The sequence below is a fragment of the Barbus barbus genome (assembly GCF_936440315.1).
Source record: "Barbus barbus genome assembly, chromosome: 28".
In the NCBI taxonomy this organism is placed as follows: domain Eukaryota; kingdom Metazoa; phylum Chordata; class Actinopteri; order Cypriniformes; family Cyprinidae; genus Barbus; species Barbus barbus.
Genome location: NC_136756.1, coordinates 2,463,411 through 2,479,193, shown reverse-complemented (window position 1 = coordinate 2,479,193; position 15,783 = coordinate 2,463,411). Strand labels below are relative to the sequence as shown.

The window sequence follows — 15,783 nt, the reverse complement described above, 5'->3', positions numbered from 1 at the left end:
AATATTTATATAACATTTATTAATCTTAGGTAATATTAAGTTCAAAACTTACTAATACATAATTCAAATTTAAAGGGCACCTATTATGTCCCTTTTTACAAGATATAATATTGGTCTTGGGTGTCACCAGAATGTGTCTGTGAAGTTATAAATACTCCACAAATCATTTATTATAACATCTGGAAAATGTCATTTTTGAAGCATGTCTATAAAAGAGCTGTTTTGGTGTGTATCACTTTAAATGCAAATGAGGTGAATATTCCCGTCCTGTCTTCAGAAGACAGCGTACTGTATATATCTCTGCTTTGCATACCTACAGCAATAAATTGCTTCAGTAGAAGCAACATGACTGACAGCGAGAGAACAGGTGTTCAGCCGTACATATGGGAAGCCAAACACACGGAAAGTGGGACGAAACAGCGCAATGTTACAGAGCTTGCATTGTGCTGACCTGTCATCGGCGCGGCTCGGACTCTACAGCACAGGGAGGATGTCTTTGCTAGCACCCCCGAACGATCAATTAAAATAGTTTGATTATGTATGCATGCACATAAATACGGTTAAAATTTTAGCTAAGCACTATAACGACATGATATTCACAAAGCAGTCTGGAGTGAAATGATTTGCGCAGACAAACATATTTAGGTAGATTTTGAGGTGCAATACCTTGAAAAAAAGAAGTAATCGACTGCGTCCTCAGTGGCTCAGATGTTGGGGGAAAATTAAGACTCTTATGTTCAGTCTTACTAGAGCCCTGCATGGGCCTCAAATACAGGCTCTAGCCTGGCCCTGACCCGAGACACTCAGGCCCTAACCCAGCCCTTGTCGGACAGCTTATCAGAATTCTTGGCCCGAGTCCGACTCGAGCCCGTCTTTTTTCCCCTTCTCCCAAAACAGCTTATACTACTGTTTCAGCTAATAAAATAGTTCAGTGTTGTATGTAATGGCAAAGTAATTCTATTTAGTTAATTTTTTTTATTTTATTAAGTTAATTTAGAAAAACATTTGGAGCATTTTTGTTTCTTAAATGTATGTTTTAGTTTTTATAAAGTAACGTCGAAGCGGCCAGCAGCAGACAATGGGTTGATCACAGCCTATGTTTGATCAATTTTGCCTTCTTAAATCATCACGACTTGCCTAAAATAAAATCTATAGATATAAAACAGTTCAAGCATATAGCAATGTTAGTTTAAACATTAAATCTAGATAAATGTGCAATATTAGGTGCATATCCAATCGTTTGTGTGGAGAGTGGAATTAAAATATGCCGTCATTTTTGCTCATAAATGTAAGAGTAATACATTGTTTGGATCTGTAAAGGGTCTACTTTTATTTATGTGCACTCACAATATCAACAAAACGTTGTGCTTTGATAAAATAAAGAAAACAAACATGATGCGCTTTCTGCTGTCTCGGTCTTGAACAGGAGCGCTTCACAAAAATGAACCGAAACTCAGCAAATATATGCCATTTAGACATGATAAATTTATCTATAGAAAGCTTTAAATTACTACTGTAACTAAATAAAACAAATCGAATACAAAAACTCTTTCATTATGTAATCCATAAAGATGCATTTCTCTCTAAAGGTGTGTCCAATGAGGAGATGGTGAGTCAGGATCGGCAACTTCATCCTTGCGATACTGACTCAGAAAACATTAGTTTATTAAAATAATATTCAAATATCTCCTTACTATTTCCCCCCGACACATTCATGGTAATTACTTTTGCCGGTGCTCTGCGGTGCTCAAGCTTTAGACTATTGCGTTTGAATGTGGAACCTCTTCCAGCTGCGCAGAAGGCACTTGCGCTCGCTGCTGCTGGACACTAAACACCGTCCGAGACGATCTTGACAGTTGCGGTAGCATGGTCTCGTGTTGTTTCTACCAGCGTGGCAATTTTTTTTCATCCCCATAATTGATGGATGTCTAAAATATAAAAATAAGGAGAAGCCTAAAACAGGCCCGATGCCGGCCCGCGTCTGAACTATGATGTGCTGAAATGCAGGGCTCTAAGTCTTACATCCAAACTCAGAACACCTGGATTGCTTACGAGAGTTCCTTGATGTTACAGCTGCTCGAGCGCAGAGAAAATGGAGGACAGCATACAACCAAACACAACTCGCTGAGGGCGGAAATTATGGCAATTTAGGACTGTCAGTCAGCCGCTGTGGGCGGGGCCTAAGCAATGTGATGTCACTTTGCTTAGAGAATCAAAACAGCATGCTTAGTGAGACTGATTTTGTTTAATGGGGATTAATAATAAGGAGTGGGTGGATTTTTATTGTAGGGTGGTTGTGTTCACACACAGCCAACACACATTTATGTCCAAATTATTTTGCATAATAGGTGCCCTTTAAAGTTGTATCTGTTAACATTAGTTACTGTACTGTGAACTAACATAAACATGTTTATTAACTAACATTAACAAAGATTAATAAATTCTGTAAAAATATATTGTTCATTGTTAGTTAATGCATTAACTAATGTTAACAAACATTAATGCCTTGAATTTAATGCGAGCAGCTATTGGTAGCCAGTGCAAATTGATGAACAGAGGTGTGACGTGCATTCTATTCGGCTTATTAAAGATTAATCTTGCAGCGGCATTTTGGATCATTTGTAGAGGTTTGATGAAATTGGCTGGAAGACCTGCAAAGAGAGCATTGCAATAGTCAAGTCTGGACAGAACAAGCGCTTGAACAAGGAGTTGTGTTGCATGTTCTGAAAGAAAGGGCCTGATCTTCCTAATATTGTATGAAGCAAATTTAAAGGCAGTTTTAGCAATGTGGCCTGAGAAATTCAGCTTATCAACAATCACAACTCCAAGGTTTCTGGCTGTTTTTGAAGGTGTTATGGTTGATGAGCCTAACTGGAAGGTGAAATTGTGATGAAGTGATGGGTTTGCTGAAACTACAAGCAGTTCTGTCTTAGCTAGGTTGAGTTGAAGGTGATTGTCCTTTATCCAGCAAGAAATGTCTGTTAGACATGCTGAGATGCGATCAGCTATCATCGGATCATCAGGATGGAATGAGATGTAGAGCTGAGTGTCATCAGCATAGCAGTGATATGAAAAGCCATGTTTCTGAATGACAGAACCTAGTGACGCCATGTCGACAGAGAAGAGAAGTGGTCCAAGAACTGAGCCCTGAGGCACCCCTACGGTGGCCGAGAGAGCTCAACGCGCTGCAAATAGATAAAACTCCTGCAAATAAAGAAAACAACTTCCTCAATTTTACAACGCACATGCTGCAAATGCTCACAACACAACCAAAAAAAGAAACGCACTGCAAATAGAAAAAACGCCTGCAAATTAAGAAAACTTTCATTCATTTGACAACACACATGCTGCAAATGCTCACAACAAAACCAAACAAAGAAACACTGCAAATAAAATTTATTTGGTTGTGTTGTGAGCGTTTGCAGTGTGTTTATTTATTTGTTTGTGAGCATTTGCACCACCTGCTGTCAAACTGATGATGTTTTTTTGATTTGCTGGTGCTTTTTCTATGTTCATGTGTTTTCTGAAGTTGCAACGCATTGAGCTCTCTCGGCCACTGTACACCCCAGTAGCTAGATGTTGCGACTTGGATACCTCACCTCTCCAAGATACCTTGAAGGACCTATCTGAGAGGTAAGACTCAAACCACTGGCGTGCGGTTCCTGAGATGACCTTTCTCAATAGGGTTGACAGGACGATCTGATGGTTGACCGTATCAAAAGCAGCGGACAGATCCAGCAAGATAAGTAATGAAGACTTGGAAGCCGTTGTAAATTGTAAATGTACAATCTGAAATGTCAGCTAGTGAATACCCAGGATTAATTGTTAAACCCTGGGTAAATTATGGGCAATGTGAAAACTGAAGCAAGATAACCCAAAACTGAAGCAAGATTCAATGTACCAGGATTAATTATTTCAAGTGGGAAAACCCATTTTGAGAACCATACTCATTTTACATGATTTTTTGCTTTCTTGATTTGTTTTCTTAAATGTGTGTAAATGGTCAATGCATTCATACCTCTCCAGTGCTAAACTCAGTTGGCTCAAAGCTGCTCTGCTGCTCTACTGTAGTCTCCACTAATCCTGGATCGGCCATCAAAAGCTCATCAGGACTACGACTGCTGACAGGAGACACACCTATCATTACAGGCAAGGAGAATTTACAATTAAAAAGAATTACAAAATGAATACATCTATGTAGGTATGCATAAAACATATATTAATATAAAATTATGTAAAATTAAGATACAATTCTGTTTAATTGTTTAGACATAAGGCAGATGCCAGCACAATTTTGTTTTGATTGATTATTTTTCATTAGACTAAACTATTTCTCTCAGTACTTTTTAAATTTAATTAAAAAATATGTTTTTATATTCACCGTTTGTCTTTGATTTGTCTGCTATATTTATTTTTTGCAATGCATTCTGGAATTGTCTTCTCTGTGACAAAGGAGTCTAATTATGCTGACTATGTTTTGAATGCCGGATGCACAAGGGGTTAAGTCATTGCTCAAAGAGCCTGGTAAGAACCCAGGCTTATTACAAATTATACAGTCACGTCAACATGGACTTTATGTTGGCACTGTTATTATTTTTTACATGTTTTCAACTAAAATGACCACAATTACAACTCTATTACTGCAAAAAACATTACGCCACAGGAGAAAAGCATTCTGTTACCTGGTTTTAGGTCAATGTGAACAGCGTGTCCTGTGTTCTCTGTGCCTGATGGAATTTCTGCTGAGTTCTCTACATTCACACTGGGCATCTCAGCCCCGGCAGTTTTACCAGAAACCTGGGCAGAGAGATTGACTATAAAAATGAAATCTTAACAGCCCAAAGACCTGCTCTTTGCACAATTGTTAATCAGTGATATTATGTACAACTGCTTGCCTTCATAATTAGGATTGTCATCAATGTAACTAAATAACACCCATTACTGTACACTGTAGCTAATTGGTGAATTTCATGAAAGCTGTCAAGAACTGTCTAAAGATGTGTTTGTAAAATGTGACCTGATCATAGGGTTGCCAGTATGTTTGCACAGGTTTGGTTGTACTTGTAATGGTCAGAAATTAACAAACAATATAAGGACTGTCTCCCTCTCTCAGTTCATTTATGACCACAGTGGCCTTTAAAAAAAGGCACTACCAGAGGAAATATTCAGTGTTTAGATGTATCAGTGTTGTTCACCAGTGTGCTTGTGAATGATTGCTGAAGGGGGCTGTAGGTGATGGGGGTCAGCATGTAACAAGTGCCTAGGGCTCCTCTGTTGGTCAAGGTGATTACTCGTGAAACTTTCTGTCCAACCACATGAGTACCAAAATCCACAAGACATTGATCAACAACCATCTGGGAAAACATTCAGAAAAAAATATATTAACAGCTTATCAAAAGCTCCTTGTGTGAAATCTGTGATGGATAATGTAATCTCCTTACCTCACATTTTTTCTTGGAGCACTTAATGGCAACAGAAAAAGGGCCAGTAGCTGACTGAAAATGAATCATTCCACCCAAATGCACATCAAGCTAAAACAAATATTGAATATTTCTTACTGAGCATTCTACAATCAGTTTCATTATATTTACAACAGTGAGAGAGAGAGAGAGAGAGAGAAAGAAAAAAAAATGTAAAGGTTCAACTGAAATTATAGGTTTCATCTACAAATTTTCTTGCTCATATGCAGTGATATAATAATAAAAAACAATGTTACAACAGAATTGTATCTAATTTTCTCTGGCAATATCTCAAATTTTTCTCATGGCTCCTAGGTCTATTGTCAGCTTGGCATTGAAAAAGGTCAACATGTGACCGAAACTTTGCCTTTTATTCAGTAAATTGCTCTAAATGTTATCATCTCGCTTGTGATTCTCTTTGATGTTTGAGAGTGTGCGGACCTTCTTCAAGCTCTTACAATACACTACAGGGACGTGTAATGGCTACAGAGTAAAGCAAAGAAATATATTTTCTGTGATGCAAATGTAAATTGGGGGGAACGTTACCAAAGGTCTAAATATAACCTCCAGTTCACAAGCCATTCCTGCAGACATGGGCCCTGGTGGCTCAAAACTGAAAGAAAAAAAAAAAGGTCACAGATTTATTAAATTAGAAAATAAAAGCAAACAGATTTATAGTGACATTTGTAATTCTGGTTTCACTTTATTTTGATAGCCTCTTTCTCTTGAATATACGTAACGTTGCACCTACATATCTACTAACTCTCATTAGAGTGTTTGTAGTGTATTAGTAGACTGGAAGGGTTAGGGTTAAAATAAAGTTGACATGTACTTGCAAAGTTACTTCTAGTCAGTAGAAGATCTGTTGGGAAATCATCACAATAAAGATTTAGTAGATATTAATCAGACAATCTACTAATACTCTAATGACAGTTTGTTGACGGTGCAAAGTTACTTATTGTCAACAGAATGCTTAAGGGACCATCAAAATAAAGTGTTACCATCATTTTTTGAAACAACTACAAATTGACAGCATGAGAGAATCACCCTGCATTTACATTAAACTTTGATGCTAGCATATATCTAGCTATGCTAACATGTTGATAATATTAAAATAAACAAAAATATACATTGTGACGACAATAGATTTTAATTAGCACAAACTAATTCCTATTAAGAGACAAAAGCTAAGTAGCATGTTTCCTGGTTTCCATAACCTAAGACAACACATGATGAGTCTGTGTGGTTTTGTCTATATTGTGGGAACCAGATGAGAGTAAAATCTGAAATCATCTACATTGTGGGAAGCGACCAGCATTCGCATGTTGTGGCTCAGAGGAGATTGCTGGTGGCCTTGCCTCCCAGCAGTCATAACATCTCGGGTTACTTGACAGTAATCCTGTTCCCTGTTAAAAAGGGAACGAGATGCTGCATTTTATTAACGCTGAAGAGAACATTTTTTCGACAGTTCGACTGGTTGTGAAGCATGTGTGGCAAACACGCCAAGAATTTGGCTTAATTTAGTGCTGCATTTCATTAACACTGATGGGAACAAGAATACTAACGCCACCTCACTGAAAAGCGTCTGGACGTGTTCTGAAGTGCGTGCACACAAACACTGAAGAGGTCTCAGACATGACCTTGGGATGTAAAATCAAGAACATGCGAGCCCGGTGTAGCATAGACATCCAAACTATCATATTCTGTGAACGTGTGGGGAGGACTAGCCTGCTACATCACACACTTGCTGCCAGTGGACACCTCTTGGTAGAACCCCCTGGTTGAATGAGCCCTAACTCAGAGGCGAAGCTTGGTTGTGTGCCTTGTGTAGATTTTTATTAATCAAAATATGAATTAATCAAGTATAATCAATGTAAATAAAGCAATTTATGTATCAAGTTATTCTGCTATTATAATCATGTATTTGCCTTTGTGTACAGAGGCCTGCAAGAGAATGTGCGAGACATTCTCGTTTGGCTCTGTTCGAAGGCGGTCGCATTTTTCTTCCCTCCCTCCCTCCTGAACTTCCCTGCTTGCTCTCTTGTATTGTCCTGTCCTTCTTAAGAGACTCTCGCTGCACTATTTACAAAACCGAAATTATGGATCTGATCAACTGGTCTCTAAATGCAATTGACACCATCTTCTCGAGTAGGAAAGCGGGATCTGGAGAACCGAAATGTCCCGCTGGGACGTTTGCTGCTGGCTACACGATGGACGCATGGGAGAGATGGCGGGTCGTGTGTCTGGCGGCTCTCTCCGTGGAGGACATTGAAGACATCTTCTTATTCGGAACAATGATAACTGGGTTTCTGCTATTTGGATTAGGCGTTGCCCTAAATTATCAGGAAATTAAGGAACGGGACTGGCTATCCAAAACCTCTCACGGCTGCCCGTCATGAAAAATTGACGGACATGGAGATCAGAATGGACAATGAGAATAGCTGTGAAACTGGAAGACAGCTGTTCGCACTAAAACAAAACAATCTTATCTGTTTCCGGCTTCCCACAACAGAACGGCTTGGCAAGGCCGCTCTGGTATCAACTCTCCGGTGAATACTGCAGGGAGACGCTCTTTCTTCCATTCCCTCCTCCCAAAAACACCTTGTTATTGTCGGGCGCTTGTGCTCTGTCCAAGGTCGTTTCCATGGCAATTGCTATGTCGCATCACAACCTGCGAACTGAGTCGACTGGTTTGGAGTGCTGGCGAAACGGATTTCAAGGCATACGAACTCACACGAACTTACACATACACACACTCATACACCTCCCTAACCCCATCCCACGCCTTCGTCGCTTCACAGGTCCGTGGGTTTGCGCTGTAATGGCGGCTGGCCGGATGGCTGTTTCGTCTGAACTAGGATTACTATGCAAGTTATGTTCCTGTGTTGACTGTGCTTTATGCTGAGGTTTTTTGTCTGTTCTCACACTGCATTCTCGTCCAAGAACGTAGTGTGAGGACACTTTTTTTTCTCCTCTCTTTCCTCATGTTATGCTGTATTTCTTCTTCTCTATTGCATTTCGTTGCCTTGTACCTACATGTGCAATGACAATAAATTGAATCCAATCCAATCCAATTACAAAAATACAGTATATGGTGATTCTCTTTGTGTTTTGTTGTTTTATTCAAATTAAAGGAATAGCAAAAATTTAATTTTGTCATGTCTGTCAGTTCTGTCATAGTGTTTTATTTTTAAACCATCATTTACTCACTATCAAGTTGTTTTAAACCTGAATGTGTTTCTTTCTTCTGCTGAACATAAATGCTATTTTGAAGAATGTGGGTAACCAAACAGTTGCTGGTTCCCAGTGACTTAGTCATTTTTTTCCTACTATCATAGTCAGTGGAGACCAGCAACTGTATATTTACCCACATTCTTTAGAATATCCTCTTTTTTTGTTCAGCACAAGAAAGAAATGAATACAGGTTTGGGACAACGTGAGTGAGTAAATAATGACAAATAAAATTTTAGGGTCAACTCTCCCTTTAATGATAGTCAGCAGCATGTTAAGTTCTGTCCCTTTAAAGGTGCCATAGAATGAAAAACTGTCTTTAGTGAAAGTGAAAGTGAAAGTCGTGACGTATTGTCAAGTATGGTGACCCATACTCGAAATTGGTGCTCTGCGTTTAACCCATCCAAGTGCACACACACAGCAGTGAGTAGTGAACAAATGCGCACACACACACACACACACACACACACCGTGAACACACACCCGGAGCAGTGGGCAGCCATGCTGCGGCGCCCGGGGAGCAGTTGGGGGTTCGGTGCCTTGCTCAAGGGCACCTCAGTCGTGGTATTGAGGGTGGAGAGAGCGCTGGACATTCACTCCCCCCACCTACAATCCCTGCCGGCCGGGGACTCGAACCCGCAACCTTTCGATTACGAGTCCGACTCTCTAACCATTAGGCCACGACTTTACCCTGGCATATTTAAATAATAACAGTTCTGTACATGCAAATGACATACAGTGAGCCTCAAACACCATAGTTTCCTCCTTCATATGTAAATCTCGTGATTAAAAAAGACCACTGAAAAACAGGCGAATCAGAACATAACACCGACTGTGACGCAACAGTCGGGATCACTACGCCCCCAACATTTGCATAAACCCGCCCTTGTTCTAAGCCGGCCGAACCATCAGAAGCTCTGCAGGTATTGTAAATAAACAAGCGCGGACAACAGCGAAAATAACAAAATAAATGTTATGTTCCAGGCCGTGCAGGGGGTGTGAAGTGCAGGGATGGGTTGGTGTCTGTATTCAGAAAGGCACAGAAAGCAAATAACGCGAGCCACTAAAGGGACATGGTTAGCTCCTTGCTAGCGGTAGCCTGTTACAGTACATAAGATTTCACTCTCAGTAAGGAGAGATGAGGATGATGGCGAATGACTTACAGATCCTGAGCACCACTGACAAGCATCTGATCTTGTGAAATGTGTGGTAAGTACTGTTGCTCCATAATGTAAACATAGTTTGTGTGATCGCGTCTCTTGAAAGTGAACTATAACGTGATCGATGGATCGTTCAAAAGCAGTTTCAATGCCTCGCATATTAATAACGGCTCCCTGATGCCTGCGTTTTATATACAGTATAATTACCCGACGATATAACTGCGAGAGAAAGCATTTAAATATATATTTTCCTCCCTGTGCTTCCTTCTTGCTGATGAGCCGTACTGTGAAACAGCCAATCAGAGCAGAGCTCATTATTATTCATGACCCTGCCAAATAAGCCAATAACAGACCGTTTCATTCTAGGGAGAAATCCTAGGGTTGTAAATGGACATGTAAAATCGTTTCTGGAGATTTTGTGCCCTTACCTAAGCCACATACCTTCTGTGTAGATATCAGAGAACAATTTAAAATACTGTATCAATGCATTCTATGGCACCTTTAAGACCTGCACACATCTAATATACAGGCACACATCTGTTTTTCTCTCAACTATTTACTTTTATTTTAGACATAACCAACTGAGTCTATATGTAAACCTTGTGTGTTTTGACAGTGTTAGCGCAAAAGATTGTCAGTTATAATTAAGGCGCTGTTGACAGGCTTTTTATTGCGCGCGCAATCATGTGTAAGCGCTGAGAAAAGAGCACGTCAGAACAACATGTGAATGAAATATTTAACCGGCAAGGCTTTAAAGCAAATGCAAATAATGCACTTTTGTGATTGCGAATAAGTGCAGTGCCCTGTGAGAGTAACTATTCCACACAGTTAACAATGAAGTGAATGTATGTGGCGTTGTACAGTATATTGTGACGGAAGCGCCAGAACTGCAACTGACATGTGCACGATACTATGATATTTCTTCAAAAGAAGATTGTGGAGACATTTTTATCGTCCACGATCAAAAATCTTTATATGACACACCTCTAGAACTGGGTCTGTATCGTTTGTCCTACATCAACTTTTGCGCCATCAGAGAGCGTAACTTCTTCTAGAGGAGGGAACCCTTGGCACTTAGAATAATCTGTACTACATCATTTGGAAGCACAGCGTCTCTCAGTTGGTGCCTTTCAGGACCAGACATGAAGGTTCCAGAGCTCAGGCAGGGGATGAAATACCATCCCCTGCACCTGAGATAGGGGAACTCTGCTGTTGGGAATCGCCCATGGCGAGCCATCGAGGAGGGACATTAGGTCTGACAACCACACTCTGGTTGGCCACCAAGGTGCTATTAGAAAGAGGCAGGACCCTTGTTGACGGACCCTGGCCAGACAGAGCAATCGGGGGAAATGTGTAAAGATGCAGTCTGGGCCATTGCGTCCAGACCCAGGGGAGCTAGAGGAGTCAAAGAGAAGTAGAAGAGACATTGTGCTATCTCCTGTGAACATAGAGGTGGAGTTTCCATCCCTGTGTGTCACAGCTTGTCTGGACAGCATGCATGCCCCGGAATGTAAGACCGCACCGCAGCCCATGAGGGAAGCATATGTTGTTAGCATATTGCAACAACAATACATGCCTAGAATGGGACCCAAGGTCAGAAACCAGGGTCTGGACCACATAGAAAGGGTACAAAGCCCATGGCATGTAACTCTAATCTGCCTCTGGCGATTGGCCCTTGGATGAAACTCCAACTGAAAAGACCTCATGTGTAAGAGACCCAAAGTTATCACCATAAAACCTAGAACTTCCCTAAAGTATTGGACAGTAACTTTCCTAGATTGATATTCTTCATGGTGTTTAGAATGGTTTCGACACGTGCAGGAGACCACTGTGCCCACATTGTGGTCGAATCCCATTCAACCCCTTAATACGTTGTCCTCTGGGCAGGAGAGAGAATTATTTTCGTGGCGTGGAGTCTCAACCCCACAGACATGAGATGAACGAGGACGACATCCCGTCATCTTGAGACTGGGCCAAAATCAGCCAGACATCTATGTAATTTAAAATGTGGATGCCCTGGAGTGGCAACGGAATCAGTGCTGAATCCATATATTTTGTGTATGTGCAGGGTGATAAGAATAGACCGAATGAAAGAACATGATGCTGGTAAGCTTCGCCCCTGAATTGGATTTGAGAAACAATTATTTTGACTGTCAGCATTTTGAACTTGTATGTTCTGAGGATTCAAAATTGGACGCAACCCCACCTTTTTTGAGAACCAAAAAATATCGGCTGTAGTAGCCCAACTCTCTGTCTGGGAGGGGAACATGTTCTATAACCCCTTTGTCCAGCAGAGCCTGTGTCAACAAATGCACTTTTTCCATTTTCACAGTAGTGGGACTAGGTGACTGACAGCCCCGACACTTGAGCACGTCAAGGGAGAAACTTGTCAAAAGCTTCTTTGTGCTGCTTTGCCTCCCGGAACCAACTGATGACTGTGCTGACAAAGTCACCAAATAGGCCAGATGGTGACATGTGGGCATCAAGGAGGAACACCCTGGCCTTGACCTTGATGCCTGTGAGGTTAAGTCACAGGTGCCTCTCTGTGGTGACCATAGCAGCCATAGAAAAGCAGATGGTGCAAGCTGTCTGCTTAGTTACCCGGAGAAACAGATCTGTGGCCTGGGCAAGTTCTAAAAACGCCTTTCAGCAGGTCAGCCTGTTATGCCTGAAAAACTGCGATGATGTATAGTGTGTAGTAGTGATGCGCGGGTCGGGTTTTTTTCCAACCTGTGGTTCCCAGTTTTATGAAATTATTTGGCCTGCCCCAGCCCGCCCTGCACCACTGTATCTATTTTTACAACCCGCCCCGCACCTGCAACCATTAAATAGACATTCTAGGCATTGTAATGTAAATGAAAACAGCCTTTATTTCAGCCTGAAAGTGCTTGGAAACATCGCCCTGTAAACAGGCAACAACATACGATTATGAGTATGAACCATAAATCAGGTCATCTTAATAACAAGATAATGATAAACATTTTCAACATTTACAAAGCAGCGTTTGTATTCATCTAATAGGCTAAACAATTTTTTATTTCAGATTTGTATAGGCCTACAGTTTACAGCCTACGCTATATAACCACTGAACTTTTGTTTTATTTAACACACGGAAATGTTCATTTAGCGTTAGATTTAGCAGCCTGACCTTTTTTTTTTTTTTAATGATGTAAATTCCCAACCCTCAATTTCTCCCAAAACTCGTCTTTCATCTTCACTTTTATTTCTCCGTTTTTGTTGTTTTGGCTGGCAGCGGGAGCTGCTTGGCACTTTCGTGACGCGTCACGTGACCCCAAAGGTTTGGGGACATCACGCAAGTTACGTAGGCCTTCGTATTGTAACCTTATCAAAGAACCTAATAAAATCTGAAAATAGATATTCCCAAATATTTAATATAGGCTATAGAGAATTGCACACAACATACATGGATTTTTTTTTTATTTTGTTTTTAATGACCTGCCCCGCAAATAAAGTGACATTTTTTTTTTTTACCCATGCATCACTAGTGTGTAGATGTTACTCTGCATGGCTTGGCATTGGCTTTTTACGTGATTATGCACTCCCAGGGGGAAAGGTAGCCTGTGAGCATCTCTTCCACCTGGGGTATAATCATGTCCAGGATAGTCGAATAAATCAACACTGAGTGGCGTGACTACCAGTGTGACTGTAAGTGAAAGGGCACCAGTAGTACACATCATCCTCTTTTGTCTGAAGAGATGTGACCAGGCAGTCCGAAGCACGGCAAGTTGCGCTGTCTTTAAATGGTGTGTTCCAGGAACTGGACAAAGCTCATATCAGGGTGATAAACCTGAAGGCCTGCTTCATTGTCAAAGGGAGTTACTGTAGCTCAGTATTAACCAAAACTGGCTCTCTCCACCCAGTTCTCAGGGCGCAGCACAACAAAAAAGGGCACGCAAATTTTGTTGCAAAAGAAGCCCCTCTTGTCAATACTAAGAGAACTGTGTGAGCTTGTTTTGTAAGCCACATTTCAAGAAATCATACCAAGCTATTTAAATGAGCAGAAGACCTCACCTAATGACCCTAAATTGGGTAAGGGTCCTAACTCATGCCCTAGTGAAGACATCGCTATTCAACTCTGCACACAACCCAAGAATGTGGCAAACACTCAAAACTGAAAGGGGGGAGGAAGGAGCACAGGAGTAGGAGAGATGTTATTTCTCCTGAACAGTACTAGAGCACTCAGCTAGTGAAGCAAAAATCATGATCACAATTAAAATGCATTTCATCGTGTAGCCCTATCTGAAGAGAACCAACAATGAACTGACTAAATAATGACCTGTTAATCATTGTGAGGCTGGTTTGTATTAAGCACTAAAGAAATAAAGTTGACTTGAGTTAACTTTAAAGTGGCCAGATCAAACTGAAATCTGAGAATCAGAAATCTATTTTGTATGATGTTTTTTTTGGTGGTGGACCGGCACTTTTCCACGCATGCCTACATAACAATGCCAGCAATGAAGGAGACAAGGCAACTGGGTTACACTTTATTTTGATAGTCCACTTTAGACATTCTACTAACTATAAGTAACTTTGCAACTACGTCAACTAATTCTCATTCATTTGCAACTACATGTCGCTCTCAGAGTAGACTGTCAGGTTAGGTTTAGGGTTCGTAGAATAAGTTGACCTATACTTGTAAAGATTCTCATTGTCAGAATGTTGAAAGCTGTGGACCCATCAAAATAAAGTGTTAGAAGATATTAAAGGGTTAGTTCACCCAAAAATTATCATTTTGGCATTAATTCCTCACCATCATGTCGTTCTAAAGCCGTACGACTTCCATAATTAACACGATCAACATCCAGAAAAGTAGCAAGATCGGTAAAATAATCCATGTAACATCAGGGGTTCAACCGCAATTTTACGAAGCTACGAGAATACTTTTTGTATGCAAAGAAAACAAAAATAACGACTTTATTCAACAATTCGTCTCCCTAGCACCCTAGCACCATTTTGGAGAGTATCCACTGAATGCAAACAAGTCAAGTCACCTTTATTTATATAGAGCTTTTAACAATACAGATTGTGTCAAAGCACTTAACAGTATCAAATTGGAGGATAGAGTGTCAGTAATGTATAATAATAAGATTAAACACTCAATTTTCAGTTAAAGGCATTTCATTATTGAACTCAGTGATGTCATTGTCTAGCTCAGTTTAGTTTAAATAGTGTCTGTGAAATAAAATTGACGATAATCGCTAGACGATAAACAGCATATGCTGTTCTGTGTCAGCTGTGCCACGTGGATACGCTGTTTACGTCGTTTATGCTTTGATTTGAATGAAAACAACGTATCCGCATGGCACAGCTGACACAGAACAGCATATGAAGCACACTGATTGAATTGTGATGTCACTGTTGAGCAGTTTTCTGACTGCAGCGGAGTTAAACTTTACTGTCAGTCCCTATCTTATTATCATTCTTTGCTGTTTAAATTTCTAAATAGTAGTAGGTCTCCTTCAGTCGTTGTCGACTATGGAAGATGTGCCCTGTCATGAAGTCGTGTTGATGCATTTAGTACACCACCGGCTGTGAGGGTGCATTCATTTTTGCAACACAACATAGTTATAAGGTATGCTCTATGCCAGTGCTTCCCAAACCTGTCCTGGAGGCCCCCCTGCCCTGCACATTTTGTATGTCTCTCTTATCAGAAACACCCAATTCATGTCTTGGTGGTGATGGCGCAGTGGATAAGACGCATGCCTTTGGTGTGAGAGACCCGGGTTCGAATCCACTGTGAGACACCAATGTGTCCCTGAGCAAGACACTTAACCCCTAGTTGCTCCAGAGGCGTGCAACCTCTGACATATATAGCAATTGTAAGTCGCTTTGGATAAAAGCGTCAGCTAAATGAATAAATGTTAAAATGTTAAATGTCTTGCAGCCTCTACTAACGAGCTGAGTTGAATCAG

The 15,783-nt window shown here is 40.7% G+C and overlaps 1 protein-coding gene across 2 annotated transcripts in view; it reads right to left on the bottom strand.

Moving 5' to 3' along the window:
- Nucleotides 1-15,783, bottom strand: part of cfap74 (cilia and flagella associated protein 74) — a 110,917-nt gene that overhangs the window by 70,253 nt on the left and 24,881 nt on the right. For both annotated transcript variants that reach the window (XM_079382021.1, XM_079382020.1), the window contains exons 15-19: nt 6,006-6,072; nt 5,442-5,531; nt 5,196-5,354; nt 4,683-4,797; nt 4,019-4,137 (exon numbers count right to left, since the gene is read on the bottom strand). In XM_079382021.1, the coding sequence (XP_079238147.1) occupies nt 4,019-4,137; nt 4,683-4,797; nt 5,196-5,354; nt 5,442-5,531; nt 6,006-6,072 (550 nt within the window). The remainder of the gene's footprint in view (nt 1-4,018; nt 4,138-4,682; nt 4,798-5,195; nt 5,355-5,441; nt 5,532-6,005; nt 6,073-15,783) is intronic.